The sequence below is a fragment of the Psammomys obesus genome, unplaced genomic scaffold, assembly GCF_907164565.1.
Source record: "Psammomys obesus unplaced genomic scaffold, mPsaObe1.curated_primary_1811, whole genome shotgun sequence".
NCBI classification, from domain to species: Eukaryota; Metazoa; Chordata; class Mammalia; order Rodentia; family Muridae; genus Psammomys; species Psammomys obesus.
In genome coordinates, this window is record NW_026596129.1 from 765,024 (window position 1) to 782,241 (window position 17,218).

A 17,218-nucleotide genomic window follows, 5' to 3' on the forward strand; every position below is an offset into this window, starting at 1 on the left:
GAGAGGGGCATGGGAAGAGATGAGAGAGGGAGGGTGGGATTGGGAGGGAACGAGGGAGGGGGCTACAGTTGGGATACAAAGTAAATAAACTGTAATTCATATAAAAAATTAAAAAAAAAAGCAAGCAAACAAAACTCCAAAAAACAAAGTGCAGAGCAGTTAAAAGCACTTGTTTTTGCAGAAGATGCAGGAAGTTCAATTCCTAATCCAGTGGTTTACATCCATCCTTAATATCAGTTCTAGGGAATCTGACACCCTCCTCTTTTTCCCTTCCCCCAAGAGCATCTCACTATGTAGTGCTGGTTATCCTGGAACTATTTTGTGGAATAGACTGGCCTGGAACTCACTTGCTTCTTAAGTGCTGGGATTAAAGGTGTACGCTACCATGCCTGACTTTGTTTAATGTGCATGGATGTCATGTCTGCATGTATGTTTGTATAGTACATGCATGTCTGGTAATAGACAGTTGTAAGCTATTGTGTGGATACTGGGAATTGAACCCAGGCCCTCTGGAAGAACAGGCACTAAGCACTAAGCCCTCTCTCCATCCTGATACACCCATTTCACCTCTGTGGGCACCAGGCATGCACATACTTGTAAGCAGGAAGAACACTCATAAATTAAGAAGTTAATGAAGCCGGCAGTGGTGGTGTATGTTTTTAATACAAATACTCGGGAGGCAGAGGCAATGGGATCTCTGTGTTCGAGGCCAGCCTAATCTACAAAGCGAGTCCAGGGCAGCTAGGGCTACACAGAGAAACCCTGTCTTGAAAAACCAATAATAATAATAATAATAATAATAATAATAATAATAATAATAATAATGATGAAAGGTAAAGCTATACAAAACTAAGAATCAGTGTATCTTTATGGGGCATGAGTATATTACTGGGGTGCTCACCTAGTACACATAAAACCCTGGGGTTTGAGCCCAAGCACCACATAAAGTGGCTGTGCACATTTACAATCTGACCGGTCAGGAGGTGGGTGTAAACAGATGTTCAAGGCCATCCTTGGCCACATATCAAATTTTGGGACCAGTCTTGTAATACAGACCATTGTTCTGGTGGCAGGAGGGGCTGAGAAGTGAAAGTGAAGGAATACCGTACTATAAGCTTTATAAATACTGCACATGGAGACTGCTTTTCTTTTAAATTTTACTTTTCGACTTTTGTAATCACACAGTATAAACGCATCCCATTAGATGGTTGCACAAAAATGTTTCAATTGTTATTCAATAAGGTTAATTTTTTACTTTTATTTTTTACATTTTAAAGTTTTTGTTAAAACTAGGATACAAGCAAAACCAGCCCAGGGCTGTGTAAGGTCAGAATCATCAGAATTGCCATTTTCCACCTTTACATTTTGTCCCACTATAAGATTTTCAAGGGCAATAACACATGTGGCGTTGTTATCTCCTTTGATCTCAGTATCTTCTCAAAGATCTACTTTAAGTCTTTTCTTGAAGTGTTCCTGTTTTGAGAAATATGTCTGTTGCAATTTGCCTTGTATGTATTTTCATATTTGCTTGTAAGTAAATTATATGCTGTGAATGTTTTTTCTTTTTTTTTTTAATTTTTATCTTCTCTTCAGAATTTATTCATTATATATCTAGATTGAAACACCCTCCCTCAACTCCACCAGTTCCACCCTCCCTCCCTCCTTCTTCCCCCCATCCCCTTTCCCCTGTGAATATTTTTTCCTTAGTGGAAATATTTTGGGAAGTTGAGGTCAGTGTTTTCAACCTATTTTATTTTCAGTGCTGAGGACTGAACCCAGAGTCTGTTGCATACTAGGCAAGTATTCGACCTCTAATCTGTTACCTCCAGCCCTATAGTTTTTTTGTTTTTTGTTTGTTTATAAGTAGCTTATTAAGATCTGCAAAAACTTCTGCCAAGCCTTTCACTGTGAATTTTTAAGTTATAATGTGCAGTTTTCTGTTTCAGCTGTGTATTTACTATAGGCAAAAGCTACATTATAATCTCATAAGATCCCTGTCATATGGGTGTATTGTTGAACAAAGTGTTAGTGCATGAATATGTAATGAAATCCTCAGTTTTGAGCACACAGTTCTGTATTTTGTTGTTTTGTTTTTTCCTTGTGCTGAGGATGAAACCTAAGGACTCGTGCATTCTACACAAGTGATCTAACACAGGGACCATCTTTTAAGTTTTTGACAGATTCAGACCATCAGGCAATACCATAATCAGTATACAAAAGTATTTTGCAGTTCTTTCTGATATTAATGGGTACCTTCAGATAAAAGTAGATCTCAAGCTGGGCGTGATGGCTTATGCTTATAATCACAGCACTCTGGGAGGCAGAGAAGAGCGGCTCATTGAGAGTTTGAGGCCAGCCTAGTTTACAAAGCGAGTCCAGAAACTACACCAAGAAACCCTGTCTTAAAAAACAAAACACATGCACATGCAGGCACACGTACATCTCATATCATACAGTATTCCCAGAGTGATACTTGGAATGGAATACCAGAGTTTGGTTTGGGAGCACCACGGAATGTGCTTATATGCTCCGAACCCTATATCTGCTATGTTGACAACTACTCCTTTTCCTTTGACCTTTGACAAGCATATGAGGCAAGACAACTGCTGATTTAACTTCTTGCTCAGATTGCTTAATCAGCCACACGTCTTCTCCATGAGCTACGTGCCAGCTGTCTTGCTCTGCCAATAGCACCCTCCTGTGGCTGCATTCAGTCACGAGGTAGATCTTGTGCTACGTCTTGTAAAAGTATTGTAGCAATTCGAAGGGATCAGTGTAGCTTCACCAGTTGTTCACATTTATTTATTAGTTTCTAGAATTTTACTGGAAATTTGCACCCATGGTCTAAGGGTCAGATTTATGATAGTGGCTGTAACCCTTAAGAAACTTTAATCTTTATTTATTGAGACAATTTCATTTTCTTGCCCAAGCTAACCTCAAGTTCTTGGTCTCAAGCAGTCTTCCTGTCTTAACCTCTTGAGTAGCTGGGGACTATAAGTATATGCTATTACACTCAGCTGGAATAAGTTTTCTCTCTCTCTCTCTCTCTCTTGTGGTAGGGCATGGTGTGGACAGTGTCTCATTGTATTCTAGACTGCCCTTGAACTCACTGTAGCCCTCTCCTATCAGCCTGCCTTAATACAGTGAAATTTTCTGTTTTTTTGAGGCAGGGTTTTTCTCTGTAACCTTGACTCTTCTGGAACTTTCTCTGTAGACCAAGCTGGCTTTGAACTCAGAGTTGCCTGCGTCTGCCTCCTGAGTGCTAGAATTAAAGATGTACACCACCACCACTACCCATCTAGAATTTTTGTTTCTGTGTGATTTTAGTCACAGAAATTTGTTCTTGTTTATTCCATATATCTGCAAAACTTACATGTTACCAAGAAAACTATAAAAATAACCATTCTTTTAATTCTTTTAGTTATAGAATTATTATACTTAGTCACAGACAGGTATAAACAAGAATCTTAAGTCCTTCAAACTGTGGAAGAAATGTCACACCAGGAAGTACATAAAAAATCTGTTTTTAAGCATGAGGACCTGAATTCAAATCATTAGCAGTTATGTAAAAAGCATATAAATTAGATGGGCCTATAACTCCAGTGCTGTGAGCTAACAGAGACAGGAGGATCTTTGGAGATTGCTGTCTGCCAGCCAAGCTCCAGGTTCATTGAGAGACACTGTCTCAATGGGAGACATGATAGAATGATAGAGCAGGACATCAGATGTTGTCCCTTAGACTTAACCAAAGTTCATGGGCATAGTTACACACACGTGCACGCGCACACACATACACATACACACATGAGAGAGAGAGAGAGATTGGGAGAAAAAGCAAACCCAGAAATTTCAGACTGGGATATGTTTAGAGTTATACCCTACCATATGCAAGGCTCTTGGCATCATTTAAAAAAAAAGCACAAATAATACAGAAATATCAACCTCCCGATTTTGGTCTTATTCATAGAAAGACCTACAATAACATGAGAGATGCTTGTAAACTTCAGATTGTTTGTTTCTTTGAACTAAGAGTCTAGCACAGACATGCTAGCTTCAGACTGCCAGTAGTCTTTCTACTTTCTTTTATAAGTATGTTCTTGAATCTGTCAACAATTGCTGTTGGTTGGCCCTAATTAATAAATAAATTTGGCTAATACCTTTTACACCTTTGTTTTTGTTCTACATATCCTCTTGTATATAAGCCCCTCCAAACTTAGGTCCTTTTTTTTTTTTTTTTTTAAGAGATAAGATTTTACTATGTAGCTCTGGTTGTCCTGGAACTCTTTGTAGATCAGGCTATCTATAAACTCATAGAGATTTACCTGCTTCTGCCTCCTGAGTTTTGGGCTGAAAAGCAAATACTACCCATTTGCTATTGTTTTTGAGACAGGACCTCATGTTTGCCATCCTGCCTCAGTTTTCCAAGTACTGGAATTATATAGATGGACACCATCATGCCTAGCTCTTATATATGTATTACATATATATATATATATATATATATATATATATATATTTGCATATGATGTGTACATGTTTGTGTGCATGTGTACATGTGTAATTTTGGAGGCCAGAGGTCAGTGTTAGTATCTTCCTCTTGCTTTCCACCTTTTTTTGAGGGGGGTAGTTTGAGTCTCTTCACTGAACCTGGAACTCACTGTGTTATCTAGTCTGGGTAACCAGAAAACTTTAGAGATCTGCTTTTACCCCTCTTCTCTCAACTCTGCACTGTGGTAATAGGCATGTGCCATCATTGGTATTAGGAATCTAAACTTATGTCCAAATGCTTGCAAGGATTTTGACCATTAAGCCATCTCCTAAACTCCTCTTACATATTCTTAGTGGGTGATAGGTATGTTTCGCATTCCTGTGTGGACTATCAAAAGTAATGTCTCTTTACTATGTTAAATTTGATTGTGTTATGAGAATTTTTTGTGGGACTTCTAGAAAACCTTGGAGCATTGTTGTGCGTAGGACACCGCTGGGTTGTTCCACAGAAAGGTAATAAATAGCAGAAAGGGAGATAACACACTGAATTGCTCTTAGTGTATCATATTTGAGTCAGGGCAGAGAGACACTCATGTTCTGTGGAAGCATAGCTGGACAGCAGACACCTTCTCACAGGAATGAGAGGTCAGGGCACTTGTGTTCTCATACCCATGCTTCTCTCCCAGCAGTTGTGTGGCTTTAAATAACCAGCCTTCCTCTCTAATCCCCCAGTCTTCTCATTTGTTAAACAAGGGCTTATCTAGGACATTGACCAGCCACATGATGTCGTGTGTGTGTGTGTGTGTGTGTGTGTGTGTGTGTGTGTGTGTGTGTGTGTTTCTGAGTCTAGTGTGTTTTGTTTGGGTTCTAGCTGAAACCAGGAGGGACCTTAACAACTCTTTATAATTAGGTGGGACTTTGTAAATAGAGGACACTTAGGAGAGACTGCCATACCCAGAGCCCATGCCTGACATGGTTCAGATACCAAATTCCTTACAGTGTGGCTTTTGTTTTCATTTTTCTTTTTTGAGACAGAGTTTCCTTGTATAGCCCCAGCTATGCTAGAACTTGCTGCCTTTGATTCCAGCACTTGGGAGGCAGAGGCAGGCAGATCACTGAGCTCAAGGCCAGCCTGGTCTACAGAGCTAGTTCCAAGACAGCTAGGGCTGTTTTCCATAGAGAAATTTTGTCTTGAAAAACAGAAACCAAAACAAGGGGGTGTGGGGAGAGGAGGAGCTCTGTGGACAGCTTCATTAGAAGGCTTCTGAGGGAGTAGGCCATATATAGGAGTAGCAGAGCACACTTGTTGGGGGGGTGCCTGAGACGACAGGGCAGACAAGCTGGATTGGACACAGACAATCAGGACTGAGTATATTCCAGAAAGAGGAAGAGGTTTAGGAATAGCAAAGGACAGGGAAGATGGAGTGTGAGTGGTAAGAGAGAGTTGGGTACACTTACCCATGGAGGATGGTATGGTTTCTGCTAGGCTAAAGTCAGAACACATGAGGTTAGCCTGCTTCTGCCACCTTTATAAGACTTGGGCAACTTTCCTACCTCTTGGGGAAAATACCTAATTATATACTTGCCATTGTCACCATCTTAAGCAGTATTAACAGACTTTTATATTCTTTCTCAGTATCCTCCAGAACTCTCCTCTTCAAATCTGAAACTGTACCCAAGGCACAACCTGTGGGTATTTCTCTTCTTTAAGGCTCTTTTTCTCACCCTTTTGGACCACTACCACAGCAGTCACTGTTACCCTTTTGTGCCAACTGTTCTACCGCTAGCCTTGTTCTATCTATCTAGTTTGTCTACTGTGCCCTGGTGAAGAACTTTCTGACATGTCACCTTGGGCATAGAGACTTGACATAGATCCTTGATGATGTGATCCCAAGGAGTCTCTGTTCTACTCTCTGTCATGAGTCAGCCATGTAAGTCTCTTTGGAGAGCCTTGAGTGTTATGCATAACCCCTTTTCTTGAGCATACCTGGCTTGACCCTCTATCTCTTCCTTATTTTAATGACTGATGGTGCTTGAGGTTGAGAGGTCTGGGGCAGTGGAAGCCTGGATACTACCACTTTCTATCACCTGAAGCATTGCCTGGCCATCTCCTGGTTGTGGTTCCTTGCCAGGGTATCCACCTCATCTTTTCTTCCAATAGTTGAGGCATATTCACAGAGAGGAATGGCCACAGTGTAAGACTTTCCTAGACTGTGACAGCATAAAGTCAGCAGGTGGCACTGTGACACCAATGTCCTACTTGGCATGGGGCAGAAACTTAGAAGGGGTTGTGTATACAACTTAAGTCTACAGGGGTGGCTTCTCAGCTGAGGCTGTTCTGGGCCACATCATGGGATCTTTCAGTTCGGACTTACTCATTCTTCCTCATCCTGTTCATGTTTTTTTCTCCTGTATTCTCACTGGGGCAGATAGGTGAAAATTGCCTGTGAGCCTTGTCTCTCTACTTGTTGTCCTTGGCCTGTTTCTTAGAGGCGATAGAGAGAGAGAGATTCAGTTTCTCCTGCTTTCTCTTGTTTACTCAGCCTTTAATAAAAGCATGATAGCTGCGATTAGCATCCAAGAACATTTTACTAGGAATACCAAGTTGAGTTTAGGTATTTGTCTGCCAAGGACACATCTGTATTCTGTTAACTTTTGTTCTGTGGGTTTCACGTCTGAGCTTGGATTCAGTTCATTTGAACCCTGAGTTGTTGTGTCAGTGACTACCCAAGACCTTTAGGAACTTTCTTTGGCTCTTAGGTTTTCACCTATGCTTTGCTTTGTTTTTGATTCTTGTTTGTTTGTATTTCAAGATGGGTTTCTCTGTGTAACCTTGGATGTTCTGGAACTCACCCTGTAGACCAGGCTGGCTTTGAACTCACAGAGATCTGCTTGCCTCTGCCTTTTTCTTTTTTTCTTTTGTTTTTGTCCAAGACAGGGTTTCTTTGTATAATCTTGGCTGTCTTGGACTTGGCTTGCAGACCAGGCTGGCCTCAGATTCTCAGAGATCCACCAGCCTCTGTCTTCCAAGTGCTGGGATTATAGGCATGCACCACCACACCCAGCTCTGACTCTACCTTTTGGGTGCTTGGATCAAAGGTGTGCACCACCACCACCCCAGCTCATTTATGCTTTTTAAGTGAATAGGTATAAGCAGTAAATCTGGGTAACAGTCTTCAGGAGGTAAAACAGAGTAATTCATGATAGGTAACACAACAGGAATAGAGGTCATGAAGTGGTCATTTCTGATTTGTGTAGGATAATGTGTTTTTTTGATCAGAGTATGACAATTTTGAAGCTTGTCGCTGTTTACCATTAGCTACACTCAGTTTTAGGGGCCTGGAAAATGCCATAAAGAACATAAAGAGTGCCTGAGAGATGACTATCAAGTGGGATATGGATGGGTAACTCAGTGTAAGAGAGCAGTAAAATGTTCCAGAAGGCTGGCTCCTTGGACTGGCAAATGCTGGCCAGCCCACTAGGAAGGGCCTAATCTGTCTTGCCAAGGCCCTAAGATTTGGGGTGGAGGCCAGAGCTTGGGTCTCTCCCCAGCTTGAGGTAGTGGATTGAGTTTCCCATGTAGCTTTTCAGCTGCCACTCCAGCCAGAAGCCCAGCTTGCTCGCTGATACAGAGTCTGAGCCAGCACCTTCCTGCTGCTGTCTTCTGCCTCCTCTGTTGTTAGATAGAGTGGTGATTGCTATATCAGCTTATTGCACCCTCACCCCCACCCCTATGCCAGGTTGCCAGGTAGACATGGGTTTAGCAAGAAAAGGGGGACAGGTTTGGACCTGACAAGTAGCCTCAAACATACTCCTTCACCTGTCAGGGAGTGTTCCCTGTCTCAGGAGTGAAATTAGGTCACCTAGAAGGCTTCTTTTCATTGTACCTACTTTGGGGGAGAGAGTAGAAATGACATGTATAGGGCCAGCCTAAAGGTGTTTGTAGCCTGATAAGGGCAACCAGACGACTGAATATCCTGAGAAAGTAAGTGTAAGAGCCTGTAATGTACTGCGGAGACTGCTGTGGGAGCACTAGAGGGTACCTCCCCAACAGGAAAGGCTTTCCTGAGGGTGGTGATGGTTGAGCTGGCTAGGAAGGACATAGTGTCTGATATGTAGAACTAGACATGTTCTAGGGATGGTGAGGGCTTGGCATTATTCCCACACAGTGGCTCAACCAGAGGAGCAACCAGTCAAATTTGTCAGCTTTGGGGTGGATGGGAACGTTGTACAGATGTCAGTAGGGAGGAAGCACCAGGCATTGACCATGAAATGATTAGGGGTTATCCTCTGTAGAGTTGGCAAGGAAAGCACTGATAGTGACTTGGGGTAAGGGTCAAGGATGCCAGAATCCAAGATAGCTTTCATACTTGTCACTGCAGCAGGGATACACTTGGTAACTTGTTCTGATAGAGTAAGGGAAGGACCCATCTTGGCAGGCTGTCTTTGGAGTGTTTGTGTAACATCAGAAGCTGATGTTTAGTAGGGAGTTGAGTTATGAGTCTGTTGGCAGATAAACCCTTTAGGGGATAAAACTAGCTGGAAGAAAGTATAGAGTACACAGTCAACAGCTGAGAAAGATTCCCAGGTGGGAGACCTCTTAAAACTGACCTTTCAGTGGCAGCATATGTTACAGAAAACTTGAGTGGTTGAAAGATGAGGCAGTTAGGGAGCAGGGACAAGTGGGAAGGAAAGAATATGGGCTTAAGTGGAAATGGCAGTAAAGTTGATGAGTAGCAGTTGTGGGCAAGGGCATGAGATGAAGCATACTAGGGAAAATGACCCATAATCAGCCTTGGATGGATTAGATTCATAGCTCTAACACAGGTGGTGTGAAAGAACTGTGTCTGTGTGTTTGTATCTGTGTGCAATTAGAATGTTTGCCTTTAGAGGCCAACTTAGGGTGCCCTGGAAGGGAGGTGGGGAAAATGTCCATGACAGTTGGTCAAAGGAAGAAAAATCAGGGCCACTATGATTCTCTTGTTAATGGCTGAAAACCAAAGGCCATAGTGTCTGTTCAGAATTGTGAACAGACACTATCCAGGGGTCTTGTGCTTGGATTTTGTGGATGCTGCATTCTGTGGCTATCCTGGACTATATAGGAAATCCTGATTTGCAATATCTGAGGAAGGCCTAGGATAGCACTGAAGAGAGCTGCTGCACTAAGACTTGTTCCTGGCAGCACTACCTTTCTGGTTGTGGCAGTCATCTACCAGCTGGCTCGCCTCCCTTGGTAACTGAGGTGACAGTTGTGGATGCTCCGTAGCAGCCATTTGCCTGACCAGGTAGAGGTGGCAACCCTTGGTTTTACTCATCTTTGTTAGGACCCAGCAGTGCCCAGGGGTCCCATCTTTACCACCAGGTAGCATACATGCCCCTTCCCTCATTTCTAACCAGGGAAGGCCCTCTTAAACTTGACAAGGACCTGTTCAGGAACCAGGAAGGTTCTGTGCTGGGAGTTGGCTAGTCACACTCGCCTTTCTTTCTGGCTTCTCTGTGATTTGTGGCCACTGTGAGTCAAGCCCATAACTTCTTGCTGGCTGCTTGGGTGCTTGGTAGCTTCTTCTACTTTCAGGGCTCTAGCCCAGTGGGGGCCAGGCTGGTGGGCAGCTTGGGGCTGAGGCAGGGAAACCTGAGCTCTAGGCCACGAGGTCTGAGCTGCTAATTTTAGAGAGCACATGTCACTGGAAACTCTCCTCTCATGCCAGGAATCAACAGCCTGGTTCTCCTTGTGCCACCAGGGACCCCTGGGAGCTTCTCCTGAAAGCAGGACCCATAGAGCCCCTCTATTCCACATGTGCATTCCCCAAAAGGTTTCTGCTAGAACTCTGCAGAGCCTGGGCTAAGGTTGAAAGAGAGTTCGCTGTCTCTGCGCTTCTGGTTTCCTTGCCTGCCCAGGCTGGAGGGGGGGATGACAAGAGTCTGCCTGTGCATGATGGACCAGAGAGACCATCCTTGGAGCACACCACTAAGGCTGCTGCTATTCTTCTGAGCAAGCACTTTTGTTGAAGTTCCCTGGAGCAGGCATTAGGCATGTTTTCTTCCTTTCCCCCCAGGCCTCTGCATGCACTTTGCCTGACTCCAAGTGCTGTGGCTAGATTTTCTGAGGCATGTGGGAAAATACTCCCCTTTCCTGGCTGCCTGAGCAGCGCCTTTCTCAAGCAAGGCTGCAGCAAGTCCTTCTGTCCTATCTCTCTGCCCATCCAGTCTTACTGTTCAGGGACCAGTGCTTATCCCTACCTGCTACCTGTTTATCTTTACAGCTATTTGAGACAGGCAAACAGCACTTGTGTCTTGATTCTTCTTTCTCTGCCCCAAGTAATGGAAGACAACCTCAGCTTAAGTGCTATTATATAACAGATACAGTGTGCCAGCTGGTTGTAAGATGTGTTTGGGGAGGGGATTTGGAGGAAGGGAGTTTTTCTACTCATGTTGGGACCTGGAAGCTGAGAGAGTATGTTTTCCAATGTAGGTTTTGGAGTGTAGTAGATTGGTGTTGGAATCATAGCTATGCACATTTCTGGCTCTTAGACATTTCTTTACCTTAGAATGTTTCACCCTCATGAACTAGACACATTGCTTCACCCTGCTAAACTTCAGTTTTCTGTCAAATGAGAGTAGCAGTAGCAACTACCTCATGAAGTAGCTATGAGGAATTCTCTTGGCAAGTTGGAAGTACCCAAATTTATTATCTGACATTGTTCTCCTAGGGAGGCAAGCCTGGCCTCGCAGGGAGGAAAACAGTGCTGAGGCTTGTCTAGCACATCTAGACCCTTGCCTGAAAAGTGTTGGCATTCCAAGACCTTTTGCTATATACTGGGCTGTGCCTTGGGTGTGCTCCTGTTTCTGATCCCTCCTTGAGATACTTCCAGAGCCCGATGTAGCTGTTTGGGGAGGTAGCAGAGGCCACTTCCTGGGCCCCACTTTGTGTTGCCAGGTCCGTGCTGGAGGCAGACTGTTCAGGTAGCAGCCAAGAAGAGTTCCTGCCAGGCCCTTTGCTCTCGTGCTTCTCACTTCTCCCTTTTTGTAAACAATTACAGCCTGCTTAGACGCCTGGTGACTCTCATCTCCCAGCAGGCCACACTGCTGGCCTCCAATGAAGCCTTTAAAAAGCAGGCAGAAAGTGCCAGCGAAGCGGCCAAGAAATACATGGAGGAAAATGACCAGCTAAAGAAGGTGAGTCTGCCTTCACAATCTGAGTGGGATGCCCAGAACCACAGTACAAAGGCCACATTTCTAAGGGTCCATAATAGTTACTGTTAGGCTAGGACCTGTGTGAGAAAGCTGTTGCCTGACAAGCTTTTAGTTGGGAGAGAGTACCTGTTAGAAGGATCCATGGTGAGTCTGGTGCCTTCTATTAGCTCATGAGGACATGGTACAGGAAGAGGGTATTGTTACTCTTTATCCTTATGCTGGTTCTAGTGGCAGTCTTCTGATGAGAATGAATCTTCTGGGAGCAGAGACCTGTGCTGGGACTCTCAGTCTCTCAAAGAAGACCCTAATTTTCAGAAGTTAGCTGTCAGCTGCAACCCTTCAGGAACATGGGGCTGATGGATCCCTTGGTACTAGGGAAGAAGCAGAGACCAATTTGTTGGCCTGTCAGAGGAGGTAAAGTGTAAGACAAGCTAGGAAGGAGAGTGATGTTTTGGAGATTGGTGGGGTGCACCTGGACAGGAACATTTCTTGGGATTTTTGGCTGCAGTGAGCTACAAGAGTCAGAAAGAAGAGTGGAGTGGTTTGTTAGGTTATCTGGGCAGAGAGCTCCAGGTGACAGCAAGTTGAGTCACTTGTTAGATTAGGTGGGTAAACACACAGCCATTGAACTTACTGGTGGGAAGGTAGGTCTAGGGACTGGGGTAGGCAGAATGTATAGCCTGTGAGTGAGCTTGCAGCAGATGTCCTTTCTGACCATTCTGGTCTGTGCCTGAGAGCTCTCAGTGGCCCAGTTCTGTCTGGACATTTCCAAAAGGGCAAGTAATTGCTGGAGGAAGGTTGAAAAAAATCACAGTTCTATGGAGTGTACTGGTCTGAAGCATCACCTTCACTCCCTTCTGAATAACCCAGGTACTTGACACTTTTCTTAGGAAGCAGCTGAGGATGGAGGCATCTTGGATGTTAAGAGTGCTGAGGTGAAGTTAGAAGAGAACAAGAGACTGAAGAAAGACCTGAAGAAGCTAAAAGATGAGCTGGCCGGCACCAAGAAAAGTGAGGATTGCCTTTCCGTTACACCCAGACACTTCACTGCTTGTTGCTGCCCCTTGTTTCAAGTATTCATAGCACACTTCATGTGAAATCAAGAGTTGGGTGGAAACAAACACAAAGCAGTCTGAATCTTTATACCCAAATGTGACCCAGCGAATTCACTGCTAGAACATCTCATTGATTTGAGTAGGCTTTGGAGAAGCCCTAACAGCTGCTGTGTATGTTTTAGTAGTAACCCATTAGAAGTTTCCTGTCAAGACAGGCAAGCAGGGGGAGCCCCAAGATGCCTTAGAGAGCTAAGAACAAAAGGAGAGTCAGAAGAATTTGTGTAATCCATCCTCCCTTTCTCCCTTCTTTTTCCTTTTCATCCCTAGATTGAGTGTAGACTCATTCAGCATTGTAGTCATTGGCCAATGATACTGTGTATGGCATCACTGTCACTAGGGGTCTTGATGCTGGAACTTTGCTCGTTGCCTCACACTGCCAGACATTTAAAAGGTCACCCCTTCTGAGAACCATTAATGTCCATCCATTGAAGGGACTAAGGGGACCAGTGCTCTGACTTTTTGTTCCATCTTGATCTTGGGTCTTACATAATCTTTTAATTTCTTCCTGCATTCATTTTTGTTGTTGCTAGAACTTGAGAAAGCTGAAAATGAGACCCTGGCCATGCAGAAGCAGTCCGAGGGCCTTACCAAGGAATATGATCGCCTGCTGGAAGAGCATGCCAAGCTGCAGGTCAGTGTTTCCCCATCTGTAGGTGCAGGATAGAGTATAGGTCCTACAGCATAATTTATAGGGTACTAGATGGTGGGGCTAGAACCTCTAAGGACAGTCTTGTCAGTACATTGGCTCTCTCTGCTCTGAGCCTTTCCTACCTTAAATTCAATCTCAACCTTGTAAAGAGGGAGTATTTAACTCTAGGCCAACCCAGCTGTGGAGTCGGGTTTCATTAAGAACATTTGTGGGAAAGCTGGGTGTGGTGGCCATACCTGAAATGCCAGTACTTACTGTAGGAAGCTGAGGCTGGAGAATTGCAAAAGTTTCAGACCCTGCCTCAAAAAAAAAAAAATTCCTCAATAATGTAGTGTCCTGTTTCTGTCCACCTCTCCTGTGGGATGGGGGTAAGGGTTTAACAAAGTTTGAAGTGAGGATAAAGTTTCAAAGGGTGCCTCACCTACTAAGTACTAGTTGAACTTGGTTTTCAGGCTAACCTCACAATTCCAAATAGAGCTGGAAGCTCAGGTAGTCAGGAAGGTGAGTGGAAAAACCCAAGTAAATACCCTTAGATTTGTATGGTTTTCATCAAAGGTAGGAGGAAGGGTCCAGCCTTACAGGTAGTGCCTAGGCCCTCAGAGTATACCAGGCTATCTGGGAAGGACTTGGGGGTTGGGACCCATGCACATGTCCCCACATGTATGTGGACACCAGAGTATCACTCTTCAAGAGCTATCCATTTTGTTTTATGAGGCAGGATCTCTCATTTGCCTGGAGCAAATCTGATCTACCTCGACAGCTCTGGGATTACAAGAATCTTCTACTACATATGGCTTTTTTTAATGTTCTGGGGATTGAACCCAGGTCCTCATGCTTTTATGGCAGATGCTATCTCTCAACCCCTAAGGATTTGAGTTTTAAAGAGCAGAAGGTACACAGTGGTAAAAAGGCCATATATTAGGACTTAAAAGCTAGCCTGCTGAGTGCTTATAAAAGGGCTTGGTTTTGCTCTCACTAAAAGAGAGCTGTGGTGGACACCTCCAACTGCCACCCTACCCCAAAGGGGCTCAGCTCACTGAGGTTCTACCAGTCCTCCCCTGGTATTAAGTCCAGGCTCTTTCCTAGTGGATAGGTTAGGTTGTCACATCCACCCTGGCAAGATTTTGGATGCTCTTGAGGGTATGGCACCTTGCTTGCCTGGGTACTTGTTATCAAAAGGACAGAGGAACCAAGTGCTTGGGAACATGGTACTAGAGGCCCAAGGGGTGGGCCCAAGCCCTGCTAACTTATTTCTTTGGGGTTTCTTTCCTTTTCCAGGTCTCAGTACATGGTCCCGTGGACAAGAAGGAGGAGTAAAGGCTTGCTTTTCCCCCTGCCTACAGCTGGCCTTCCACCTGAACCACACTCACTGCTTTCTCTCCTCTCAACCTGTTCCTCTTGTGTTTACTCCCTTCTGTTTCATCAGTTTTCTTCCATAGCTTATAGATTTTGGCTCCTTTACACATACTGCCATCCTACTAAAAGGGCCCAATTGTTGTTCATTAAGAGTAATTTTGTCACTGTCTTGCCTAGCCAGGGTACTTTCTACTTCCAGAAGTATAGAAAAGCACTTGTGACCTGGCTTGCGATTGAATCCCGTTTGTTTTGCCATGTGTCCTAAAGGAGGCTGTGAAGCAGGTCAAATGCTTTACCATGGTGTCAATAAAGGTTGTTACATTACAAGGTGTTTGTATCTAATTGGGGCTTTGGGGATGATTCTGCCGCTCCTTAAGTTGAGCTTGTTTCTAGTCCCAGAAGAGCAGACTCACACTTGCCCTCAAAGTTCCTGCTCTTTCTTCCCTTCCCTTCCCTGTTTTGCTCCCCTTCAGCCAAGACAACTCTGCTTTATGGCTTTTGGGGAGTGTCTGTCTTGTCAGTCTCCCTGGGAGTTGGCAACTGTCTGGGAAGCCCGGTAAACCAGCAGGACTTCCTGGTGCCTTCTCTGGGTTCCTATTCATCACATTCAGGACAGATAGAATGTGGCAGAGTGCCATCAGTCACTCCCTGCCCAACCCCCTCCTGAAGGTTTACAGCATGACCTCTGACTAATGCTGACTGGGAGAGGAGACTGTCCTTGGCAGTGACCTAGAGCTTGCTAGCACAGAACAAGGCAGTGGAGAGGGCCTTCAAGGCAATTGAGAAAGGAGTGCATAGTGCTCGGGTCTTCGTGCTGCCCACCAGCCCTGAAGACTTACTGGATGTGATCCTGCCTCTCTGCAGTGGCTTGCTTTGCTGACAGTTCCATGCCCTCACTGCTTACTTTCTTAGAGCAAGATCAGCCAGGAGCTAGGCTGCTCTCCAGCAGGGCACAAGAAAGGGCCTGTCCCTGATCAGGTGCTTGTCACCCCCACCCTACCCTCCTTCATGAGCCTTCCCTTGAAGGGTGTGCTATGCCTACTGTTTGTGGAGACTGGGTGGAGAGATTATGGGAACAGGTTAGAAGTGTCGGAATTGGAGTGACTCCTGAAGGTGTTGATATTGGCTAAATAGTTGACAACTATGTTCCTACTACTGTCTGAACTGTCTGGGACTAGGCCAAGCCATTGCCTTATCAAGCATTCTGTCACTCTTTCCCACCCTCAAAGCATGGCTACCCAGTGAGGAGTCTACCCCTTTCCCAGCACTCTAGAGGTGGTGCCCATGGGAACAGAGGCATTTAGTCAACACCCTCTGGTTGCTATGCCAAGGTTTAGGACTAGTCCACTTTTCCAGGAAGTGTTCTGGACTACTTTGGGCCTTCCTGAGCTTGCTTGTCTGTGCTTTGGATGGTTAAAGTCCAGATCGCTTCTCCTGCCTTTTCACTCTGACCCTAGCCACTACCCTCTCTGGCCCAGCTTCTGGAGCATTCTCTCTGATGGTTTGCCAATCATTTTCTCATTCTACTTGGACTTTTTGATCTCAGTTTCTTAAACCTTTGTACAGGAGCAGCTTTTCTGAGTAAATAGGTCCCATCTGTTGTAGCACCCAGTTAAAGGCACAGCTCTGAAGCTGTTTTTCTGTGATGTCATCATTTTCTCTCTCTGGAGTTGTGACAGGTTGCTGCAAAGGCCTTTATTTAGCCTGAAGGGGAAGTGACTGTAGACCAGAGCTTTCATCCTGAATAGATACCTGGTGGAGAGAGCCTGAGGCTGTGAGCTCCTTCTCATGGGTGGAATTATTTGAAAGAAAGGGTGGTGTGAGGCCTGGGGAATGTGCTAGTGAACCTTAGGAAGATCTTTTGCAGCTGAAGATAACAGGCTGAGATTTAGGGAATGGCACTCTGGACAAGAGCAGGGTTCAGTAAAGGAAGACAGACTGCTGAAGTGTGCTGAGAAGGTAGGGAAGCTCCAGTACGCTCCAGGTGATGACTGCTTCCTGCTCTGTATGGAATAGAAGTTCTTTGCACAGAATAAAACTAGGGCTGTGTGGCCACCATCCCTCCTGTGGCACTATATAACCCTCAGAGGCAGCCCTTTCTATGCACTAGGTTCCACCCTGCCAAGACCTGCTCTCTGTCACTTTTTTATATGGTGGTAAAGCATAAATTTATGTTTGTAACACATAAAACATCTTTACTATTTATTTTGTTTGTTTTCATTTTTCAAGATAAGGTTTCTCTGTAGCCTTGGCTATCCTGGACTCATTTTGTAGACCAGGCTGGCCTTGAACTCACAGGAATACACCTGCCTCTGTCTCCCTGAGTTTACAGACATGTACCACCATGCTCAGCTACATCCTTACTATTTTCCAGTGCATACTTTAATGGCCTTAAGCACTTGCACATGTAGAAACT

General features: G+C 44.6%; 1 protein-coding gene across 2 annotated transcripts in view; it reads left to right on the top strand.

Moving 5' to 3' along the window:
• Bcap31 (B cell receptor associated protein 31) overlaps positions 1-15,129 on the top strand; it is a 28,328-nt gene extending 13,199 nt beyond the window's left edge. For both annotated transcript variants that reach the window (XM_055591796.1, XM_055591795.1), the window contains exons 5-8: positions 11,529-11,664; positions 12,573-12,693; positions 13,328-13,428; positions 14,725-15,129. In XM_055591796.1, coding sequence (XP_055447771.1) covers positions 11,529-11,664; positions 12,573-12,693; positions 13,328-13,428; positions 14,725-14,763 — 397 coding nt within the window. In that variant the 3' untranslated portion in view covers positions 14,764-15,129. The remainder of the gene's footprint in view (positions 1-11,528; positions 11,665-12,572; positions 12,694-13,327; positions 13,429-14,724) is intronic.
• Positions 15,130-17,218: the final 2,089 nt, after the last annotated feature.